Source organism: Euprymna scolopes, chromosome 33 (genome assembly GCF_053919585.1).
Source record: "Euprymna scolopes isolate OS-2025 chromosome 33, ASM5391958v1, whole genome shotgun sequence".
Classification (NCBI taxonomy): Eukaryota; Metazoa; Mollusca; class Cephalopoda; order Sepiida; family Sepiolidae; genus Euprymna; species Euprymna scolopes.
In genome coordinates, this window is record NC_136514.1 from 71,943,667 (window position 1) to 71,965,458 (window position 21,792).

At 33.5% G+C, this 21,792-nt stretch overlaps 1 protein-coding gene across 3 annotated transcripts in view; it reads left to right on the forward strand.

Moving 5' to 3' along the window:
- LOC145258294 (contactin-like) overlaps nt 1-21,792 on the forward strand; it is a 276,192-nt gene that overhangs the window by 198,738 nt on the left and 55,662 nt on the right. For all 3 annotated transcript variants that reach the window (XR_013864091.1, XM_080116330.1, XM_080116329.1), the window contains exon 19: nt 20,303-20,450. Coding sequence is in view for 2 of the 3 variants with exons in the window: in XM_080116330.1 (XP_079972456.1) it covers nt 20,303-20,450 (148 nt within the window). In the remaining variant the exon portion in view is untranslated. The remainder of the gene's footprint in view (nt 1-20,302; nt 20,451-21,792) is intronic.

A 21,792-nucleotide genomic window follows, 5' to 3' on the forward strand; every position in this document is an offset into this window, starting at 1 on the left:
CTCATTCCGATGTCACGTGCCTGCTTTCTCTCAATATCTTCAATAAAAAGACACGTGGTTTGTCTTAATATTACGCTTAATGAGATCACGTACATATTTAAATAAGTAAATATTGTTCCTTTTTTTAACACGAGCGGCGAGGCGTGTAATAGACCATTCGTGTCTCGTGATATTCGCGCACATCTGAATCTATTTAAAAATACATGACTACACGTCAATTTTACATGTGTCTAACTTTATCGAAAAGATGCACTTTGAAGCGATATTTACGCAGAGATTTTAATTATTACTAGCCGAATAATATTTCTCCGTAGGGTAAGACCTGTAACTCTTTATAATTCAGGGTGTCTGTACAATCTAGGCATATTGCTAAGCAAGGAGTTTAAACTGCATATAGTATGATAGTGTACGGATGGGTTGAGGACTTATCTGAGCCTTACTCCTCCGTATTGTATGAGGTATTCCGAAGTTATTACAATGGAAATGCCGATAATTTAATAAATATTTATCGAATCAGGCTAAAATTTTGCAAAGTTTTTAAACACTCGCCCCGTCGAAATATTTCAATAATTACAAAACTAATCGTCCTACATCAAAATTTCAGTTCTATTAATTCATACATTTTAAAGGATCCATTTGTATATACTTCATAAAATTCTTAATATATAAACCTCATCATTATGATTATGATATATCTATTTTAATCAACTGAGTTAGTAATTATTATTTGATTTTGTAAACATTACCCTTTAACGAAGTGCCCTCGAAAGACATAAAAAAGCTATAAATTTTAAACTAATTCTGATGCGGCTATTCTAATGGTCTCTCTTTGCATGTTATTATTATTATTATTATTATTATTATTATTATTGTTGTTGTGATTATTATTATTATTCTTGTTGTTGTGATTATTATTATTATTGTTATTATTATTATTATTATTTTATTATTTTATTATTATTATTATTATTGTTGTGATTATTATTATTATTCTTGTTGTTGTGATTATAATTATTATTGTTGTTATTATTATTGTTGTTATTATTATTATTGTTGTTGTTGTGATTATTATTATCATTATCATTATTATTATTTTTGTTATTATTATTATTGTTGTTGTTATGATTATTATTATTTTTGTTATTATTATTATTGTTGTTATTATTATTGTTGTTATTATTATTATCATTATTATTTTATTATTATTATTGTTATTATTATCATCATTATCATTATTATTATTTTTGTTATTATTATTATTATTGTTATTATTATTTTTATTATTATCATTATCATTATTATTATTTTATTATTATTATTGTTATTATTATCATTATTATTATTATTTTTGTTATTATTATTGTTGTTATTATTATTATTGTTGTTATTATTATTATTATTATTATTATTATTATTATTATTATTATTGGAATGTTTGAAGGAGATTCGCTATTTCCGCCTTTTTTTTGTAATGCTGATGATGCCACTGAGCATCCTCTTGAAGAAAGAGAAGCTGGGCTATAGCTTTAGGTCTGGTGGTAGACGACTCGATCATCTAATGTTTATGGATGATTTGAAGATATTTGGTAGAACTGAGAAGGAAATAGAGAGAGTGGTGAAACTCGTCGGGACATACTCGGACAACATCAGGATGGAATTTGGGATTAGTAAGTGTGCGGGGTTGGTGATAAAAAGGGAAGGGTGCATTCGAATTGAATAGTGTTGCTAAATAGAGAAATGAAAGAAATAGAAGAAGCAAGGTATCAGTAGCTCGAAGTGCTGGAGAATAGAAAGATGAAAGATAAAGTCAGGAAGGAGTATCTTAGAAGGGTTAAGCTAATTCAAAAAGTCTAAATTGTACGGAGGAAATATTATAAAAGCGATGGATGCAGGGACAGTCAGTGTTTTGAGGTACAGTGCGGGAGTTTTAGAATGTATGACAAGGAGTTGCATGCGATAGATATCAAAACAAGAAAAGTTTCAGTAATGTTTGGTAGATTCCATATAAGAAGTAGCGTAACTAGGTTGTATCAGAAGAAGAAAGACAGTGGGAGAGGATGATAAGTGTGAAAGACTGTGTTAGAACTGAGGAGACGTCATTGAAGGAGCATTGCTTAGAAATGAGGAGTGAATGGTCAACGTTGTGGCCAATGAAATGGAAGTATGTAAGACCAAGATGAGTATGTGAAACGTATGTGAAACATGTGTGACACGCACCTATGACAAGTCATACGCTAATGGATAAGACTGGAGCACTGTATGTTTTGGTTTTGATTTCAGCTGATGGCACCCAAATCCTATTTTCTTCTTTATTTTTGAAATTACTAGTATATATTATATAGACTATAATAATCGATAGATAATCAATTTGCTTTATGATATTTAATACAAAATTTGCGTGAATTAAATTATAATATGTAAATGTATTTTACGACCACGCAACGCTGGGCGGCCTGTTATATATATATATATATATATATATATATATATATATATATATATATATATATATATATATATATATATATTAAGTGACCTTGTGTGTGTGTGTGTCTGTCTGCAAAACTTCTGTACTATACTCCTCTGAATATTTGGTTCAAAGTCTTTACATTTTTTATTTGGTTTTTAGCTTGGACAAATAGCTGTTAAGTGGACAGCAAAAATGACTTTGACAGAATTATATCGGCTAACTTCTGAGGATGCGTATATATACATTTTTTTTGTAAACTAAAATTCACTTAGGTTTTTAGCTTTGTTTTTTTTATACGTCTGGTAATAGCTCAGATGGTAGCGATGATAGCTGAAGCTGTAAATAACTACTACGTCTGGACCGCGGGATGTTTTGGTTTCGATTCCAGCTAATGGCACTGATGTGTTTAAACTGTTGAAAAAATTATTGGGTACAATATAGTAATCAAGAGTTTTCTATATAATAATAAATACGGAATCGGCATGAATTGAAATATCATATTTAAGCGTATTTTACGTCTGGTAACACAAGGCAGTCTGCTAGTATATACATACACACACACACATATATATATACATATATATGTGTGTGTGTGTCTTATAAACATATGCAAGTCATAACGTGTTTACAGTTATTATCCCTTCCACAAACGATATATTTTTTAATAAAAATAAATTAACAACGTTCTTTTTCTTGAATCTTAATTTTTTTTTGTCAAAAGTACATTTTAATTTTCAATATATTTTATTTGTGTTTTAGATCATTTTTATTATCTGAATCATAAGAACTACTCTATATACGGAATTTGAACTCGAACCCTTTTTTTAAATCCATGTTCTGTCCGTCGTGATTGGACAGATTTCGTTCTTATGCACTTTGTAGTTTGTGACTATCTATCTATTTATAATTATGCAAATTACGACTTATATTTATTGTTCATAAACAAGGAACGGAAAATAAAGTGAATTTTTTCCTTATTAGGATAGGAGTTCAAACTTCGGTTTTTTCTTCAGAGAAAAATGCTTAACAAAATAATATTTTATAGACTTGCTATAACGTTGCTGGTTAGCGCAAAAAATTGAAAGTCGCAATCTTCAAAAAATTATAAAGATACAAAAAGGATTTTTAAATTGATGTCCAAGTTTAAAGATGTTGTCAAATCTGAATATGTATATACAGTGGCGCCAAAAAGAAAGTCCGCATTTGTCATTTTTTCGAAAACCGCATATTTAAGCTAAATTGAATGCAACTGTTTAAACAAGCTATAGCAGCTATATATTTGATTTGCCTTTATTGCTCTATAATTTTGCCTGTTCATATTTGACTTTTAATTGAGTTATCCTAGTGTTTATGTCAATTTAAAAAAGTGACTTCAAATCGAGATGGCAAAAATAAACACCGCAGCAACAAATGAGCTTAAAACCAGCTTAGAATATTTACCTTGTAGGCAACAAAGCATCTCTAATCGTGATTGTTGTTGTTCCAGGTTATCCAACGTACATATGCCTCGACCTTCTGGAGCTCATTAATCTCCATCTTTCTGGTTTATACAATCGAGAAATCGGCCGCAGATTTAAATGTGATGAGAAAACAGTACGAATGGCTGTGCAAAAGCATTAAAAAACCGGCAGTGTTTGTGATACCCTAAATCTGATCGTCCTAGAGTTACCTCTTATACAGAAAACTATGCTATCAAGATCCGCAGTCTCAAAAACAGATTTAAAACGGATAACCAAATCCAACAACAGTGTAATATTGTTAAAAATTGTTCTCTTTCTACTGTTAAGGACAGATTGAAGGAAATTAATTTGCGAGGCTGTGTTGCAAGACGCAAGCCAATGATTTCTGTCAAGTACAGAAAGCGCCGTCTGAGCTTCGTCAGATGCAATAAAGATCATGATTCTTCATATTGGTTGAAAGTGATTTTTTAGCGATGAAAGCAAGTTCAATAGGCTAGGCAGTACATCCGTCGAAAGAAAGGACGCAGAATTTAATCCTAGGTGCACAATTCTAATGCTGCAAGGTGGCGGAGGTTCAGTTTTGGAGTGGGACGTTATTAGTGCCAATAGTTCAGGGCCTAGAGTTTGCTTGTAAGATCGAATTAATTCGATGAATACATTAATATGTTGACTGAGCATTTTCTACCCTATTTAGGCCGGAATTTGAATGACATCTTCATGCAAGATTATGCTCCCATTTGCACAGCTGAAAATGTTAAGAGGTTCCTTGAAAACCATGATATTCCGTGTTTGGATTGACCTCAATCCTATTGAAAACGTATGGCATTACATCAAGCAACAGATACTCAATGATAAATTTTCAAATCTGGAAGACGTTGGACAAAAATTAAAGAGAAGTGGAATACCCTTTCATCGGAGTATTGCCGTAGACTAATTCAAGGAATTGCAGAAGGTCTATGCTACTTATACTAATACTAGTTCATTGTGTTCCTCTTGTATTTGTGTTGTATTTATGTTCTAAAGTTACATTTAAATAACAATTTTCCATTGTGCGAAGTTTCTTTTTGCTTTTTCAAGTTGAAGTTATTTTTTTAAAAATTGGCATGAACACTAGGATACTTCAATTAAAAGTCAAATATGAACAGGTAAAAATTATAGAGGAATAAAAGGCGAATCAAATGAGGTATAGGTTGTTTAAACAGTTACATTTAATTTAGCTAAAATTTGCGGTTTTTGAAAAAATAACAAGTGCAAACTTACTTTTTGGCGCCATTGTATATTAATGGTAGCCGAATGGATACGGTCTCCGCTAATCGAGCCAGAGATGTCTCGTGTTGCGGGGTTCGAATCGTTCGGCTGGTGTTAATCGTAACACCCTGCACTGAAGAATCTCGAAAGGATGAAACACTAGTGTCTGTAGGTATTTATTATATTATTATAGTAAAAAAAATAATTATATATATATATATATATATATATATATATATATATATATATAAGTGTATATATACATCTATATATTCCTATATAATTTGTTTTTATTTGTGTATTGATATTCATATTAAAAACTCTTTTTTATTTATATAACAAGAAAATACAACTGTGTTATATATGGGTCGTGTAATTGCATTAACCTGCAAAAGATCTAACTAATTTGCATTGTTTTTAAACATTCATTTGAATAAATTTCCTATTAGTTTTTTACGGTTTTCCTATGGGATGATCATCATAAGTTAACTATTACGTATAATTATATTCTATTTGCGTAAGAAGCTTATAGTAGAAACAAACCTCTTGTGTCGCAGTGGTTAGAGTAGTGGGAAAAATCAATTGTAAAAGTGATATTCTCCTAGAGGTTGAAGGTTCAATCCGCAGCGTCGGCGATTGAAAAATATATTTGCAAATTACTTAGGACTTCTATCCAGTCATGGCTGACGGAACAAGAGCACGCTACCTCCGTGAAGTAAATAAAAGGTTCCGCTCGAAATTCCGTCCGAATTCGACAGAAACATTCCCGAGTTCGACAAGCTACACATGATGAAGGTCGGAGGTTATATCGACCGAAACGTTGTGAAAATCTCACTCAAGATGAGAACAGTAGTCCGATTAATAATAATACGAATTATCCATTTTATTTTTATTTATTCCGTTCAAGATGATTCGAAAGCCAAACTAAAATGAAATTTAAAATTATTCCGAGTGAAGGTGACAATCAACAAATAGGAAATAGAAAAAGTTTTAAGTAAAATACAAACACTGGATATTTTTTAGATACGTCTATTGAATCTACATATAAAAATTATTAAATGTCCGAACGCGGTCTGGTCTTCTATTATTAGTCCTCGCTTAACAACGTGCGTCGTTCCTTATATGGTTGCCTCGTCAAGTGGTTACTGATCGGCTATTAAGCAGGCGAAAAAAAAAACTCAAGCATGGAACAATGGTGATTGTTGCGGTTTTAAAAGTTTTATTGGTGGAAAAAATTTTGTTCATAAGGGTAGAGACTAAATAGAGACTACAGTGAATTCCTTACTACTTATTGTTTTTTACTTCGCCGTAAAAATGGTAGACGAACGAAGAGAATCTTGAAGAAATATTCACTATATGCCTATATGTGCGGGCATGTCTGTTTCGCCGCTTTCTCGACTCGAAATGTCTCAAACACGTGACCATTCCTTATGTAATATCATCGACTTATGCTTCTAGCGTATTTTGTCTATGGAGCTACATTTTCAACCCCGTCGACACACCTACGCTAGGTGCACTGGGTCTGTTTTCGTTTGCCACTAAGTTGCCCTGACACGTACTTAATGTAACCCTTGTCGAAACTCATGCTAGTTAACTTCTCTCTCACACATATTCTTCAACCCGAACGAATTTTATTAGAAAAACTTGCAAAACATACATTTTCTAGCAATAAGACGTTTTCAATATTCAAAAGATAAAAACGTGATAATATAAAATAATATATTTGAAAATTGTGAAGCAGTTTTGGTTATAGACAAGTCTTTATTGTATTTGACTTATTTTCATTATGTATTGATTTATGCAGTGAGAGAATAATATCTGAAAAGTTTAAAAGCTTAGCAAAAAGTGAAGCATGCTAAAGAGAACCAGAATCTACTACATAGCAGTTTCAGTGTATTTTTCAGTATAGCATTCCTTCCGATCTCTTTCTTTCTCTCTCTCTCTCTCTCTCTCTCTCTCTCTCTCTCTCTCTCTCTCCCTCTCTCTCTCCCGCTCGTTCACCCCATTCTTCCAAATGCTATCAAATGATACTAAACCGACGGCCAGGTAGACGGAGTTTCACATAAGGTGCGAGGACGCAGCTAAATAAATAAATACACACAATAAATCCTTCAATTGCTTCCAAGAGGCGTTTATTATAATCGATTCCTCATAAAATTCTAGAGAGAGAATAAAAGAATGTCTTTTCAGCCAATCGCTATTCATCGACCATTTTCGAATTATCAGCGCCATTTTCTTTATGACTTTCGGTCTAAAGAAATTTCGTAAAGAAACGCATGCCTTTTCATTAGGTGTAATATTTTTTAATATATTTAATCGCAAATATTACTGAAAACTTTTTCCAATATCATATCTCAAACTGACAAATGACCGATATTTAAAGGTTGATAATAAAAAAAAATATATAATATGTCTTTTTCGATCGGATTCCTAGCAAAATGTGAAACTAATTTTTGCTTTTTTCATCTTTCCAATGCCGGGCGACCATTTTTGTCGGGAAATTCAATGACGCCTTTGAAATCATAATTTGTAATCTCAAGTTTCTGCTGATTCCGGAACAAAGCTTTCGATAAATGATTGGCACAAATATCAATAAAAGAAGGACATTTCTTCTCCACAAAATGGCATACTTTAAAGCGAGAAATAAACGTGTTTTAGGCTACTGGTTTAGCATGCCGGGTTCAATCTCAATCGGCGTTTGTAAATCACTTTCTAAGATTTTTTAGAAACTTATTTTCTTTTTACAGATATTAAATGATTTAGTATTTAATCGTTCCCTTGGCGTGAAAAATCCTCCTCCCTCCAAGGGCTTACTCAAATCAAGTTGAAAAATTGCTAAGAACATATTTGCATTTACCGACGGAGTGCTTTAGGTAACCGGTAATAAAAAAAAGATCATATTATCGAAGGCGGAGGTAATGCACGATTCTGACAACCAGTGAGGCAGTCCCTACGTTGCCATAATGATGTCAAGGCGAACTTTGGCTAGCATGATTGACTTTCACACGACGACTTCAAAATGAATCAATTGTTGCGTAATCACTATCTGGATTTCCCTTGTATTTTTTTTTCAATAGACAGAAGTCTAAAACGACCAGATGATAAACGGTTATAATTTTGTTGTTTTCGTTCTAGTGTAATCTACTCCATTTTACTAACAAAATCGCAGATGAAGCGGAGAAGGAGGAGGGAGAGGAGGAGGGGGAGGGGTTGGGCGATGCTGGTTTATCATTTTCTAAAAGTGTTAGAGTACGTTACAGTGCAGTAACATCCACGTTACATCGCAGTCACATCCACTTCCGAATTAACGAAATCTGAATTCTCCAGAATTCTTTTCTCACAGTGTTATTTTCACAAAGTTTCGGTCGATGTAATCTCTGACCTTCTTCATGTGTACCTTGTTGAACTCGGGAATCATTTTGTCAAACTCGGGAGTCTGCACAGCATTTTGAACGAAAACCGTTTATTTAATCCACGAGTGTAGCATGTTCGCGTTGCGTCAGCCATGATTAGGGTTAGGGGTCCTAAGTAATTTGCAATTGTATTTTGAATGTCGAACCCACGAAAGATTGAAATTCCATACGCCAAAAGAGTGTAATTTACAGCTGAATTTAAAAGTACTTTATCGAGTGCGCCACAGGTCCTTGAAGATACACGAATTACATTGATAGTTACATCGGCTGAAACGTTGTAAAAATAACACTGAAGATGAGAACAATAGTTCGAGAATCTTAATAATGCCAATAATCATCCTCATCTATAATTACAGAAATATTACGGAATCTGATGTGCACAAATGGTAACCCATCTTTGTAATTACTATGCTCAGCATTTCTTAACTTTGCTGATACGACAAGAACAGATTTTTCAATGTGATATTCATTGTAAATTCTGGTAAAAAATGGTAGAAGAAAGCAAACTCCGAAATTATTCATTCTCTAATATTGGCATGCACAACGTAAACAACGATGCTTATAATAAGGCAGGTGAACTTTTTTCTGATTCAAGCTGAGGGTGATCAAATCTGGGCACACGCACCAAAATTGATGCAATGCGTAATATCATGCTTGACACATTTCTACGTAATAATAATAATAATAATAATAATAATAATAATAATAATAATAATAATAATAACTAGCTGGACCCGTGAAAATTTCACGTTTTCTTTTATTTTTTTTTCACATACACATTATCCCATCACATATCCGTACCTTGAAACATTTACATTAACCCTTTACTGCCCTGGCCGACGAATTCACCCTGTGTACTATTTTTTTTTTTAATAGTAAATGAAGAGTACGGTAGGAAAAATGTATGTAAATATGTATATGCCAAAATCACGATATTAGTGCTCCAAATATTCTCAATAAATACATCTTCATTTAGGTTTTATAAATATGTTTATTCAAAAATATTTTCAAAAGTTTTATTTAATTTTTAGCTTATTTATTTTTCTTTACATTTGTTTGAGAGAGAGAGAGAGAGAGAGAGGGAGAGGGTGCGATAGATAGATAGATAGATAGACACACAGAGTGTGTGAGAGAGAGAGAGAAAGAGAGAGAGATAGAGAGAGAGAGAGAGAGGGAAACGCAGTTTTCGTTAATTAAAAATTAAAAATGATGTGCGTCTTCAACCAGCCCGTGAATGCTCTGCATTTATGGAATGAGAATAAGCATTTTATGATCGAAGATCTGCTGCTTAGATATGATAACATAACTGCTGAAAATGTTGCTCTCCACTTTCTGAATACCTTATTCATGGAAAATGGCATGAATTGCAACATGTTTGGTCTGCCTGAACCAGTTGGAGATCATCCTGGACATGAAGGAGATGTTGAACTAACATGGAACCCTCAAGGCAGAGAGAGAAAAAACAGATTTTAAAATATTTTTTTTTTTTTAATATTTGATCTCTGCCTTGAGCGTTCGTTTAATGTGTAATCCGTTATTCCAGAATAAAATCTTCTCAACCAATCAAATTTGCCGGAAAGTGTGACACACATAGATAGATAGATAGATAGTTACAAGCGTATTAATATATAGATAATAATATCTGATTTGTTATGAATGATTTTGTAGGTATATAAAATCATAAAAACACCTGAACATGGCTAAAAAAGTGACACATGAACAGAGAAAAAGAATCTCTTCTTACAGTTGCAAAAATAATGTCATTATAAATAACCACATTAAAGCTAAAATAGATATAACACAGAAAATAGTAAGTGTACACTCTGTGGACAAAAAGACAAAACGACAAACCACATAATTAATGAATGCGGCAAGGTAGCCCCAAAAGAAAGTACAGACAAGAACGACTGCTTTTGGAAACTCCATAAGAGATTTCATCCTCAACATGTGGACAAATGGGACAAACAAACCGCAGACAATACTTGATAACGACGCAGAGCCATTTACTGCAATCTGTTGACGGAACTGAATCTTTCTGGACAACTCAGGCTTACATTGAAGTTTATTTGGATTAAATATGATTGGATTGCAGAAATGAATGGTGAATTTCATTAACACTTCAATGGGTTGTACTTTTTGTAAGGATCGACATACTATTATATAAACAACACCTAATTGTACTGACTTGCACTATTGATTTGACGTTGGTTTCGATTGGTGTTATACGCCAATCGAGGTTACGTCAGAAATTAGGCTATTTTGGTGACCCATTAACTGCAGGGATGGGGTTGCGTTCAAGCCTTGATTTCCAGCTTTTATTGCGATGATGCAGATATTGCAGCTTGGTAATCTAGTCTCTTCCTTTTACAGGGTCCTAAAATAACTCGAATCTAATAGATTACGTCCTATCATTAAAATCTAATAGATTACGTCCTATCATTAAAATACCATGCTCTGTCCCATCGTCGCAATGCTGCATCCCTTTGCCTGATAATAAGAATACAATCACGAATTACTTATGACTTCAACCCGTTGAGCAATAAGAACATGCTACCCCGTGGATTAAGTAACGGTTTTTTTTTTCAAAATTATGTGTAGCTTGCCAAGTTCGATAGAAAGATTCCCGAGTTCGACAGATACCCCCGAAGAAGGTCGGAGGTTACATCGGTCGAAACATTAAGAAAATAACACTCAAGATGAGAACAGTACTCTGAATAAACTAAGTAATACAAATCATCAATCCTCAGGTAAAAAGAATATTTTGCAGCAATACGGTGAGAAAGTGTGTACAAAATTGAAATTAAATATGATTTTCTTCAGAATTATTTTTAATGTATGTATACATCATATATTCAATATCAACAGATCCTGATGAAGGAAGCAACCTTCGTCCCCTTCAATCGAAATCGGCGGTGAAAATTCTAGTAAGGCCTGCGCGGCCTCTTTCTGATGCACGAATAGAGCGTATGTTTCCAAATAGAGTGTATGTTTCCATATTGACCACTGACGAGAATGTAGGCAAAAACAATCTGGGTGGATCAAGTTCGAATTCAGTTCGTTCCACAGAATATCTTTTTAGAAATAATTTAAACGAGAGAGGTAAGGAAAGTTGAAGATGACTCGTAACGGTCGATTCCGTTATTTTGTCCTTTAGTCCCCACATTCCATGCGCGATGTTTGTGATAAAAGAGGAAGAAATGATTTTTATTGGATAAAAATTTATCACTATTATCACTTATCGTTGATCAGTTTTTGATCCTGAAGTTGTATTTTTTGCACGCTCTTCTTTTAACCTGGCTTTTGTTTTTAAATCATTCAATCGTTTTCTACTCATATTTTTGATAAGCAACTAGTTTAATAACTAGTTGTAAATATAAGATATAGATTACCATTTTCCTTCCATCCCTTTTTATTACTGACCTACTTTGCTGCATCTCTTTGTCGCTGTTTTAACTTTTTTCATGCAGAAAGATGGCAAAAAAGGAGTTTACGGAGTTTTCTTGGAAAATATTGATACTGGAGAGAGAATAACGTTCCCTTAATAATTGCTTACTACATAAACTTTCTAACTTTACGAAATGAGTGACGCGGACAGACTGACATCGAAGTAGCATTCGCCTTAGATTATTCTACATTATTAATTATAGAGAACTAATTAAACAAACGTTTTACTCTAGCCACAAATGTGATGTGATTTTTTTTATCGCTTAATTGTTTCGTCTACGGTATTTGAGCTCTGTATCCTACCTCAACTTTATGTCTTTCATTTTGGAAACAATTCTGTTTTCAGATTAAAGTAAATTTGATATGTAATGGGCAAAATGTGGCCTTTGTTAAAATTCACACTAACCGTATCGCTACTTACGTATGGTCCCTAATCTATAAAATCAATCATATATTGATCTGTTTTGTTTGCGTACATTCGTAATCAACCCATGTTGTGTGAAAACATTATTACGTACTTACGTGCTATGTCGAAATTGATATAAAATCCAAAAGTTACGAAAAATTATCCAATAAAAAAATAATTGCAAGTATTAATAAAAATTATCGAGTTTATAGCGATTGATAAAGTTTCCTCGAGAGTTCGCAGATCTAGGGGAAGGTAACTGCAATCGATAATTTTGACCAAAGGAATATGTACCTTCATTTTCAAGAAAACGTAATTGTAGCTGATTAAAAAAAATAGTTCAAGCACATCGTCTACTAGATCATTTTTGATAATGTTTGGAATTTATACTAATTTTGAAATAACGTAATGTTTTCACCTGAAGTGTGTTAGTTTTAAAAGATCATCAATCTAAACAAACACATGTCAGAATTGACAACGCCAATGCCAACCCTAAATCTACGCACGGGCTTATCGGATATCTTTATTATTCCTTTCATTGATAAAATATTCCTCCCTAAGGCACTTCTAAACATAAACATGCCACCGTAAACAATTTATTGACTTCTTAGACCGTTTGATTTTTTGCGTTACGCCAAGCGTTGCAGAATAGTGTTTCTTTTTATCAGTTTCGTAAAAGGACACCCAACAATAACAAATAATAATTCGTTTCTCTGAGAAAAAGGAACGTTTTCTTTATATCTTTCCGCCCGCAACTATAAATGATATATAATAATTTGCTAAATATTGATCGCGCCATATTAGGACAATCATCATCATCATCATATATATATATATATATATATATATATATATATATATATATGTAATAAATTGTGAGAAGTAGTAAGGTTATACTCTAAAAACGTATGACGTAGTGGATAAAAGCTTGATAAAGTTTAGTTGTAAATTTAAGATTCAATTCTCAGTGTTGGTCCTTGATGTGACCTTAAACTATATCTGATGGTGAGGCCCCAGTTTGCGGGCTTTGGGGAATGTGGAGCCACCCTTTAATTGTTGTTACTCCCAGGTCCACTCTCACCCGGAGTGGTAGTACTTGTTAGGGTTCCAACTATGGGTTAAATAGAAACCGACTTGAAAAAAACAAAAACAAACAAACAAAAACAACCCAAATATATTCTATTAAAAAACATTTCTTCAAAATCACTGGATTCGGCATCAAATAACCAGAAAAGGATTGATATGCCGTAAAACAAAAAAACAATCAACCAATCCTCAGTGTGGGCGACACTCAAAATACAACTGCGAATTACTTGAAATTTCTTCCTGTCATGGCCGAATCAGAGCATGTTATGCCGTTTAATAAATAAATGTCTCCGTTCTTAATTATATGCTGATTTCCGAGTGCGACAACATACACCTGAAGAAGGTCAGAGGTTACATCGACCGAAACTTTTGGAAAATAACAGCGTAAATGAGAAAAGTAGTCTGTACAATTAATGTTCCGTAAGTTTGGAAGTTTCTGTAACTTCAATGTCATGTTCTTCAACACTTTTATAAAATGTATAAACCCAGTTGTAGTGTAGGCTTTGCGGTATGAGTAATGTTGAACATGTGCTCCCATTGCACAACTCTGGAACATCGGCTCTCATGCTTCCTTGAGCAGGTCCAGCCATTTACGCGGAAATCTGCAGAGGTGATCTGCGCAGGTCTGACAAGACTTCACAAGTGTCACGTATATAGCTAAATACATAGTCTTCCGTCAACGATCACATGATTTCTAACTGTTGTTTGATTAGTATTTTGCCAGCTGCTCCCGTGTTCACACGTGATTTTTCGGTCAAAGTGTCAGAAATCAACCGGTGCACTAGCAGTGTCAGAAATTTCGTGAAAATAGTGAATAATTCCACCCCATCTTTCCAAGCTTATAACTCCTCGAAAAATGTAATTCAAGCTCTAATTTTTTTTTCAATTAAAGGAGTAAGGACCAAGGTTTTATTTAAAAAAAAAACAAAACAAAACAATCTGTTTTTTTTTTTTTAAAAAGGTTTTAAACTTCGGACTTTACAGGTAAATTTCTAAAAAACTGATTTTTTTTTTTTGTTTTAAATTTGAATATATTATTTATTGACCTTTTCTCTTCAATTTGTGATATATAAACCTATTAAACATAAATTAATTATTTACTTTTTAATAGACATTTCAAAATGAGAGGCGTAAATTATTCGACCCCCTATCTTTCTAAGCTTATAACTCCTCGAAAAATGTAATTCAAGCCCTAATTTTTTTTTCAATTAAAGGAGCAAGGACCAAGGTTTCATTAAAAAAAAAAAAAAAAGACAAAAAGAAAAAATGTGTTCTTATAAAATAAGGTTTTAAACTTCGGACTTTACAGGTAAATTTCTAAAAAACTGATTTTTTTTTTTTGTTTTAAATTTGAATATATTATTTATTGACCTTTTCTCTTCAATTTGTGATATATAAACCTATTAAACATAAATTAATTATTTACTTTTTAATAGACATTTCAAAATGGGGGGGCGTGAAAATGGGGGGGCGTGAAAATGGGGGGGCGTGAATTTAAAAAAAACCGTTTGTCTAAAATATTATATTCGGTTTATTGGAAAGAGCATAAAATTTCACATTGACCCTGAAAATATCGTAAAAATAGAATCAATAGAAAAATTTTGATAGATTTTTAAAATTTAAAAATTTAAAAATATTGAGTTTAAAAATTGAAAAATATTGAGTTCGGAAAATTCATTACTGTTTTAAAAAAAAAATAAAAATATTTTTATTACTTTTAAAACAACTGTAATAGTTTATTTTGGAAGTATAATCCATAAAGAAAATAAATAACCCACTTTTAACAGAGAAATTACGAGATTTTTATATTGTATTCGCAGTTTCGTGTTAGGGGTGTCAAAAATTCCTACAAAAATTCTGATACTGCTACCGGTGCACGCACAGCGAATCAGTGATCAAGTCTAACACTGTCGCCTCACACTGAGGAATCACATTGACACCTTTGAGTGCTACGTAAAATTGAGCTAAATTGCCAGCGAAATTATGCCATACCTTTATAACCCTAATGATAGCTAGGGAGATACGCTGAACCCTCCAAGCAGTCTTTCGAGGCTATAAATCGGCTAATATCTCATCAAACGTGAAGTACTGGAAACGAGGACTCCTGAAATTTCGATTAAAATAGGCTTGAAAATGAAACAGTGAGTTTTATTTTGTTTTTACTGATCATTCCAGCGTTAAGGTTAATGAGTGTCAGGTTGCCGGTGAAACGACACCGTAATGGTTTGATAATGGTGGTAATTGAGTAAAGTTGATCATTTAAGAGGATGGCTCGATAAGAACTTGTTTACATTAGACTTGGAAACGACTATGTTAGGAAGCAGTCCCACGTCTGTGTTCCGCAGATGGTTAGTTGTAGGACGGACACTTTGCTAATGGAATTTACGTCTAGATTTAAGCACAGATAGATAATAAGGGAAACTGTTGGCAGTTGTTGTAGATGGACGAATGTCTGCTGTGAAATTCTACAGGTAGGGGACTATAGACAAGCTCAGTTGCATTTGTTGGTTTTCGGTGTTGGCGACTGAGTTGTGGTGCCGAGATTAGGAGCATATTCTGCACTTTTTAGTCAGAGCAAGTGGCGTCCCATATGAGTGGCGTTCAGAGATACAAATAAAGATAGAGAGCTGAAAATAAAAAAAACGTCTGCACATAACCAGCTCACAGGCCAAAGAGGTACATATTTCTCTCTTTTCGCCACATCTAAGTATGTAATTCCTGTCCGTTACCGCATATCCTGACAAGTACTCTAAAAGCCAAGTTTGTCATGTAGTCGTTCTCCGTCTGAACCGACTGTTCTGAGAATTGATGCAAAACTAGTAAATCAAGACACCGTCTTAGTACGTCATTGATTGTCGAGTGACAAAACAGACGACAACTGTAACCGAATAATACAATCTAGTAAATCGCCTTAATGCTTACTAGTGATATGCTTAAGTTTTAAGCTTTTGGTGTATATTTCAACGTATTTCCCATGATGCTATGTTTTATGATTTAAATAAGCGAATCATATTCTTATGTGGAAGCAGCAGGGATTACTCATAGCCAGCAGCTGTTTGTGTGATATGAGCTTTTAACAATATGGAAAGAAGAAATGGCGATATTTTACTCAAGCTATAAAATCAAAGCAACAAATCGATAAATATTCTTATTTATTAATAAATCACTTTTCAAGAACAAAACCCATTCGACTATATGGAAGAAGCATTCAATATGTAGTGTACTATGAGTATTTCTTCACAATGCTCGTTTTCTTCTTCGGCGACTGAACCAGCAATTCGTTTCTTTCGTATACATGTAGTAGATAGCTCATTGGATAGTGACGTCTAATTGTAAAGAATGTCGTAATGGTGATGTTATAACAGAAGATTCTGTTTCCTCTTTCCTGTAGCGGAAATAATACAATAAAATGAAATAAGAAACATCAACAGCCTTGTTGCTCGGTGGTTCATATTGCTTATCGCTTTATTCCTTTACAGCATTATGTTAGTTCCCCTCGTCCGCTTTCCACAGATAATCTCCTTATGTACAATATCTTTAGTTAACTATTACGTGTAATTATATTCATGCAGATATTCTGCATGATTTATACTTGCGTAACCTTTGTGTAAAAAGGTTGTGTAAACACAGTCCTCTTTCTATAGACATTTATGTATGCGTATATATATTTGTTTAAAAATTGCCTAACAAACACCTCTGTCAGATTTAGGTCTATAGATACGAAACTTAATATATAGGGTATTCGAACCCATGCAAAACTTTATATTTGGGTTTTAGCCGGGGAAAATCTGTGCAAAAGTGTAAAAAATAAAAAAAAATGGAATTTGCCAGATGAAGGTCGAACGACGGCATTACGAATATGTATGTGTAACGTAATAGGTATTGGTTCATGTTTTAATTTTTAGCATTGCAGCAAACATGTCTTCATAGCTCAGATGTTAACGTAAAAAAATCGATAGTTAAACGTTTTGGTTCCGATTCTCGGTATTGGAGCATGAGTCATTTTTTAAACATTTTAAATCTAAGTAAAAATACATTAATCATGCCTCCAAAACACTTTTATGATGAACAACGGAGAACGGAAACTATTTCAGTAACTTCTGATAGTATAGTACTAATATCCGTTGAACTGCAACTTAAGTGCTCTTATTTTTTTTTACTAAGAGCACACTAATCAGATATATGTAACGTTCCAATAATATTTGTAACTAAGCTGTAAGACAAGACCTTCCACATAAGTTTGTAACGTAGACATAACTTCAGTTAGTTGTAGAGTAATGTCGATTCCTGTTTTGTTGTTTTTGGTCTAGAAAATAAGACAAGAAAAAGTATACTCGTTAAGACCAAGATTGTTGACTGCAAGTCTCGTTTTATTCACGAAGAGCGAGAGTTTACATTTTAAAGTTAACTTCCACTTATGCAGAATCTCCCTTTTATTTAATAGTTTTTGTTATTCCTCAATGTTCAAGCTATATGACCTTTTCCTTTTATTTATTCTTTAACTAATTAAATAATATTAATTTATTATTATTATTATTATTATTATTATTATTATTATTATTATTATTTATTTATTCATTTGATGTTGTTCGAGATCTAGCTTTATAGGGGATTTGACTGACGTCCAGACATGGTTGTTGTATAGTCTTGAACGGTGACAGTTGGACATGCTCTTCTCAGGGCATTCGTGGATGCCTGCTTTGATGGGACCCAGATTTGTGAGTCTCGACTATTTTTAATATGTGGTGTGAGTACAATACGTCGTTGACTGCGCCCTTTTATCTTTGGTTTGTCGAACATAGGAATGTGGTGTACATGCTGTTCCAACAACGGTGCTTTTCTGGTTTGAAAGGTTGGGACCTCTGACTCATACCAGTGTACCAATTTTAGGTGATGGTAGCTCTTTGGCCATATGTGATAGGCAGCGCGTGAGTCGTTGCTGAGCCTTTTGTTTTTTTTTTCTCTATACATGAAGCCTTCGAAATCGGGTCATTCAGGTTTAGTAGACTCGGGTTACTTGGGACGTCTATTGATGTTGCTCCGTATGCAAACAAAGAAAACTATGACCATTTAATTTTTTAAACAATTCTTTCATTGTTTTTACGCATGCTTCAACCAATTCGTTGCTTTTAGAGTAGCGAAGACTGTTTGTGACGTGCTGAAATCCTTAGTCTTCTGCAAATTTGGCAAAGTATAGTTGGCTTCCTGTGTCCGTTCCTAGAGTGACAAGTACCCCATGTCTGGCAAACAGCTTTTAGGCTCATTATTATAATATTATATTATTATATTATATTATAATATTATATTATTATATTATAATATTATCTTATTATATTATATTATTATATTATAATATTATATTATAATAACTCTAGAGGTCATTGATGTGAGCATATTAACTTTTGCTTATCGAGAGAAGTAGTCAACAACTATGGCATAGCTGTGGCCCTTCAATTAATATAAATCAGAGGTTAGAGTATGTCATGGTCTCTTTTATAGCTTACTTGTCATGGGACTTTCGGGCAGTTGGTCCACTAGCTCAGCAAATCAAAAGGGCAGTTTTCTACTGCCCTTTTGATTTGGTCAAATAATCCTGGCCACGATATGGATTGACGAGCTTTTAGTCTACACCTGGTAATTTCTATATGTCCCAACGGTTTCAGCAGTGGTGGAATGATTCGCGTGCCATACACCAGTAACCCATTCTAACGCGTGATGATGTGACTGTAAGCCCAATATGGGTTGACCAATGCTGGAACATGGTTCTTTGATAGTTAGTAGTTTCTTACATATTGTGCTATGTACTTGCTAGTCTCGTCAGTTTGAGTGGCTTCATCCAAGTTCTTTGGACGTTTTTCTGTGGTAGATAATAATTCCACCATGTTATGGACAAATGCTGTTGCTTCTTCCTCTAGCTCCCGGTCTTGTTTGGTAGGGCTATTGGTGAGTATCAGTTGTGTATAGATCATTACCAGATACCTATGTATTAATACCTCATTAAATGTATCCAAAATTTTTGTATCAGTGCCGGTAGTTTGTCACGGTCCTTGCTGCCTGGTAGTGGCACTTATGTGTAACGTTGAATCTTATTTTTGTGTGTCGTCGATCGTCTCGTAATTTGTTCCAGCAGGTTAAAACACAAAGAAAACCCCGAGCGAAAGGATTTTACATTGTTTTCTTTTTATTACTTATTATCATACCCATTCTTGTCTGTTTAGCGGGCATTCTAATAAAGATCTCACTTAAAGAGCAAAGCATAGCGAGATCATCTGGTGTGGGAAAGCATATTACTTCATCGCCTTTTCGATCAGCCCACAATATTTATTAAAATCAGTTTGAATATTTACACATTCATTTCTAAATAACAGAACACAAGTGTTTCTGGCTTGGAGCAAAGTGTAGTATCTGTTCTTATACTATACCTAATCTTTTCTCTCCTCGGTCAAGGAAGAGAAAATCTTTCGAAGTTGATAGACTTTTTATTTTTGTTCCAAATAAGAATGCAGCTGGAATTTCCTCTTACATTAAAAAAACAGACCTTGTATCAAATTTTGTCCTCGTAAGGCGGAAATTAAATAGAAACAAATCACAAATGCTTATCTAATAATTTATCTCTTATTTATTTCCTAAAACCCGGCAAAAGAGCTCCGTCTTGAATTCCAATGCGGTTAAATATCATATATTCCATTTGCTAATCTATGTTTTACGAAACCAACTAATCTCAGTAACGTATGCCAATAGACGAATATACATGTTTGTTTTTGTTTTTTGACAGAAAAAAATCAAAGGAGATAAAAATGAATTCAATACGCTTGTTGGTAAAGACAAATTTTATACGCAATACGAAATTAAAGTGCAGGCCTTCAATAAGCATGGAGCCGGTCCGAATTCGTCGATTGTGCAGATTTTTTCGGCTGAAGATTGTAAGTACAAAAACAACGGATTAAATAATGATTCTGCTGCGGCATATTAACATTTGCTAACATATATTTTGTGTAACCTACATATTTCACGTGCAATATTGTTGCCGAACTCTATAACTGTAATATTGGGACACACATATTACTAGGACCACTACCTGGCGTTGCCTTGGGCAAAAGTGTAAAATACTTCTATTAAAAGTTCAATCTCTCTGCCTCTCTTTATCTTTCTCTCTATACCCATCCCGTTTCCCCCTCCCTACTTCCCTTTTCATTTTCACTCAGCCTATTCATCTTTCTGACCATATACACACATACACATTTTTCGAAATTTCTCAGGAAATGGGTCGGCATAAGAGAATCAACTCCTTGAAAAATATAGATTACTTCTTTTACTCAGTGACAGAAAAAGAAATCAACGTGACAAAATTGCGTCAGTTTAGAATCATAGAATGAACTTTTTTTTTTCTAAAATTTATTTATCCAAGGAAACGCTGATCAAGAAAATATCAACTTTGTGGGTGTTTACCTTGGATATTTTAGTTTTAGTTGGGCATGCACACATAATATATGCGCACAGAAACCTGCTCTTACATTATATATAATACCAAAGCTTGGTTAATCAACGTTTATTACTCTAAATCTGTTTTCTTATATATTTTAATCATACAAAATACATGCTAAAATATTCAACAGTTTAGGAGATTGAGTTGTGTTAAAAACTTCCATTTTAATGCTTATACTTAGCTATCATTTTCAATCAACATATCAACTATCTTTTACGAATTTTAACACATATCAAGTTTTCTATCTAAAAAACCCCCCAGCTAAGTGAGGAAATTAGCTGTCGTTGATTCCAAATGCCTTAGAACGATTCTAGAGATCAAATGAAGCTATCGAACTCTCAACCAAGAAGTCAGAGGTCACACTAACCAACAGGAAGTATCGTTAGTAATCTGCAAACGGCGTCTAAGCTGGCTCAGACATACCCTGAGTGACCACAGAGAGAATTACAACAAAGTGCTCTAATTGATTCTTGATGGAAAAAGAAAAAGAGGAAGATCAAAAATCAAGTGGAATCACACGATCGATAGAGATTTGATTGCAACAAGAAGAGACTGAAGATACGTCGAGGATCTTACTTCAGATCAAAACGATTGTTTAATTTGACTGCCTCATAAGTGGCAGGGGTTTCCTAAGTCTAAGCCTAAGTTTACTATTTTTTTCTTTGACTGTGTTTTCTATGATTACGCATTCATTTTCTATACATCGTATATCACTCTCACTTCTGATTCTTTCTCTTTCCGATTATTTAGAGCCAATCAATCAATTTTATTGTCAAAAA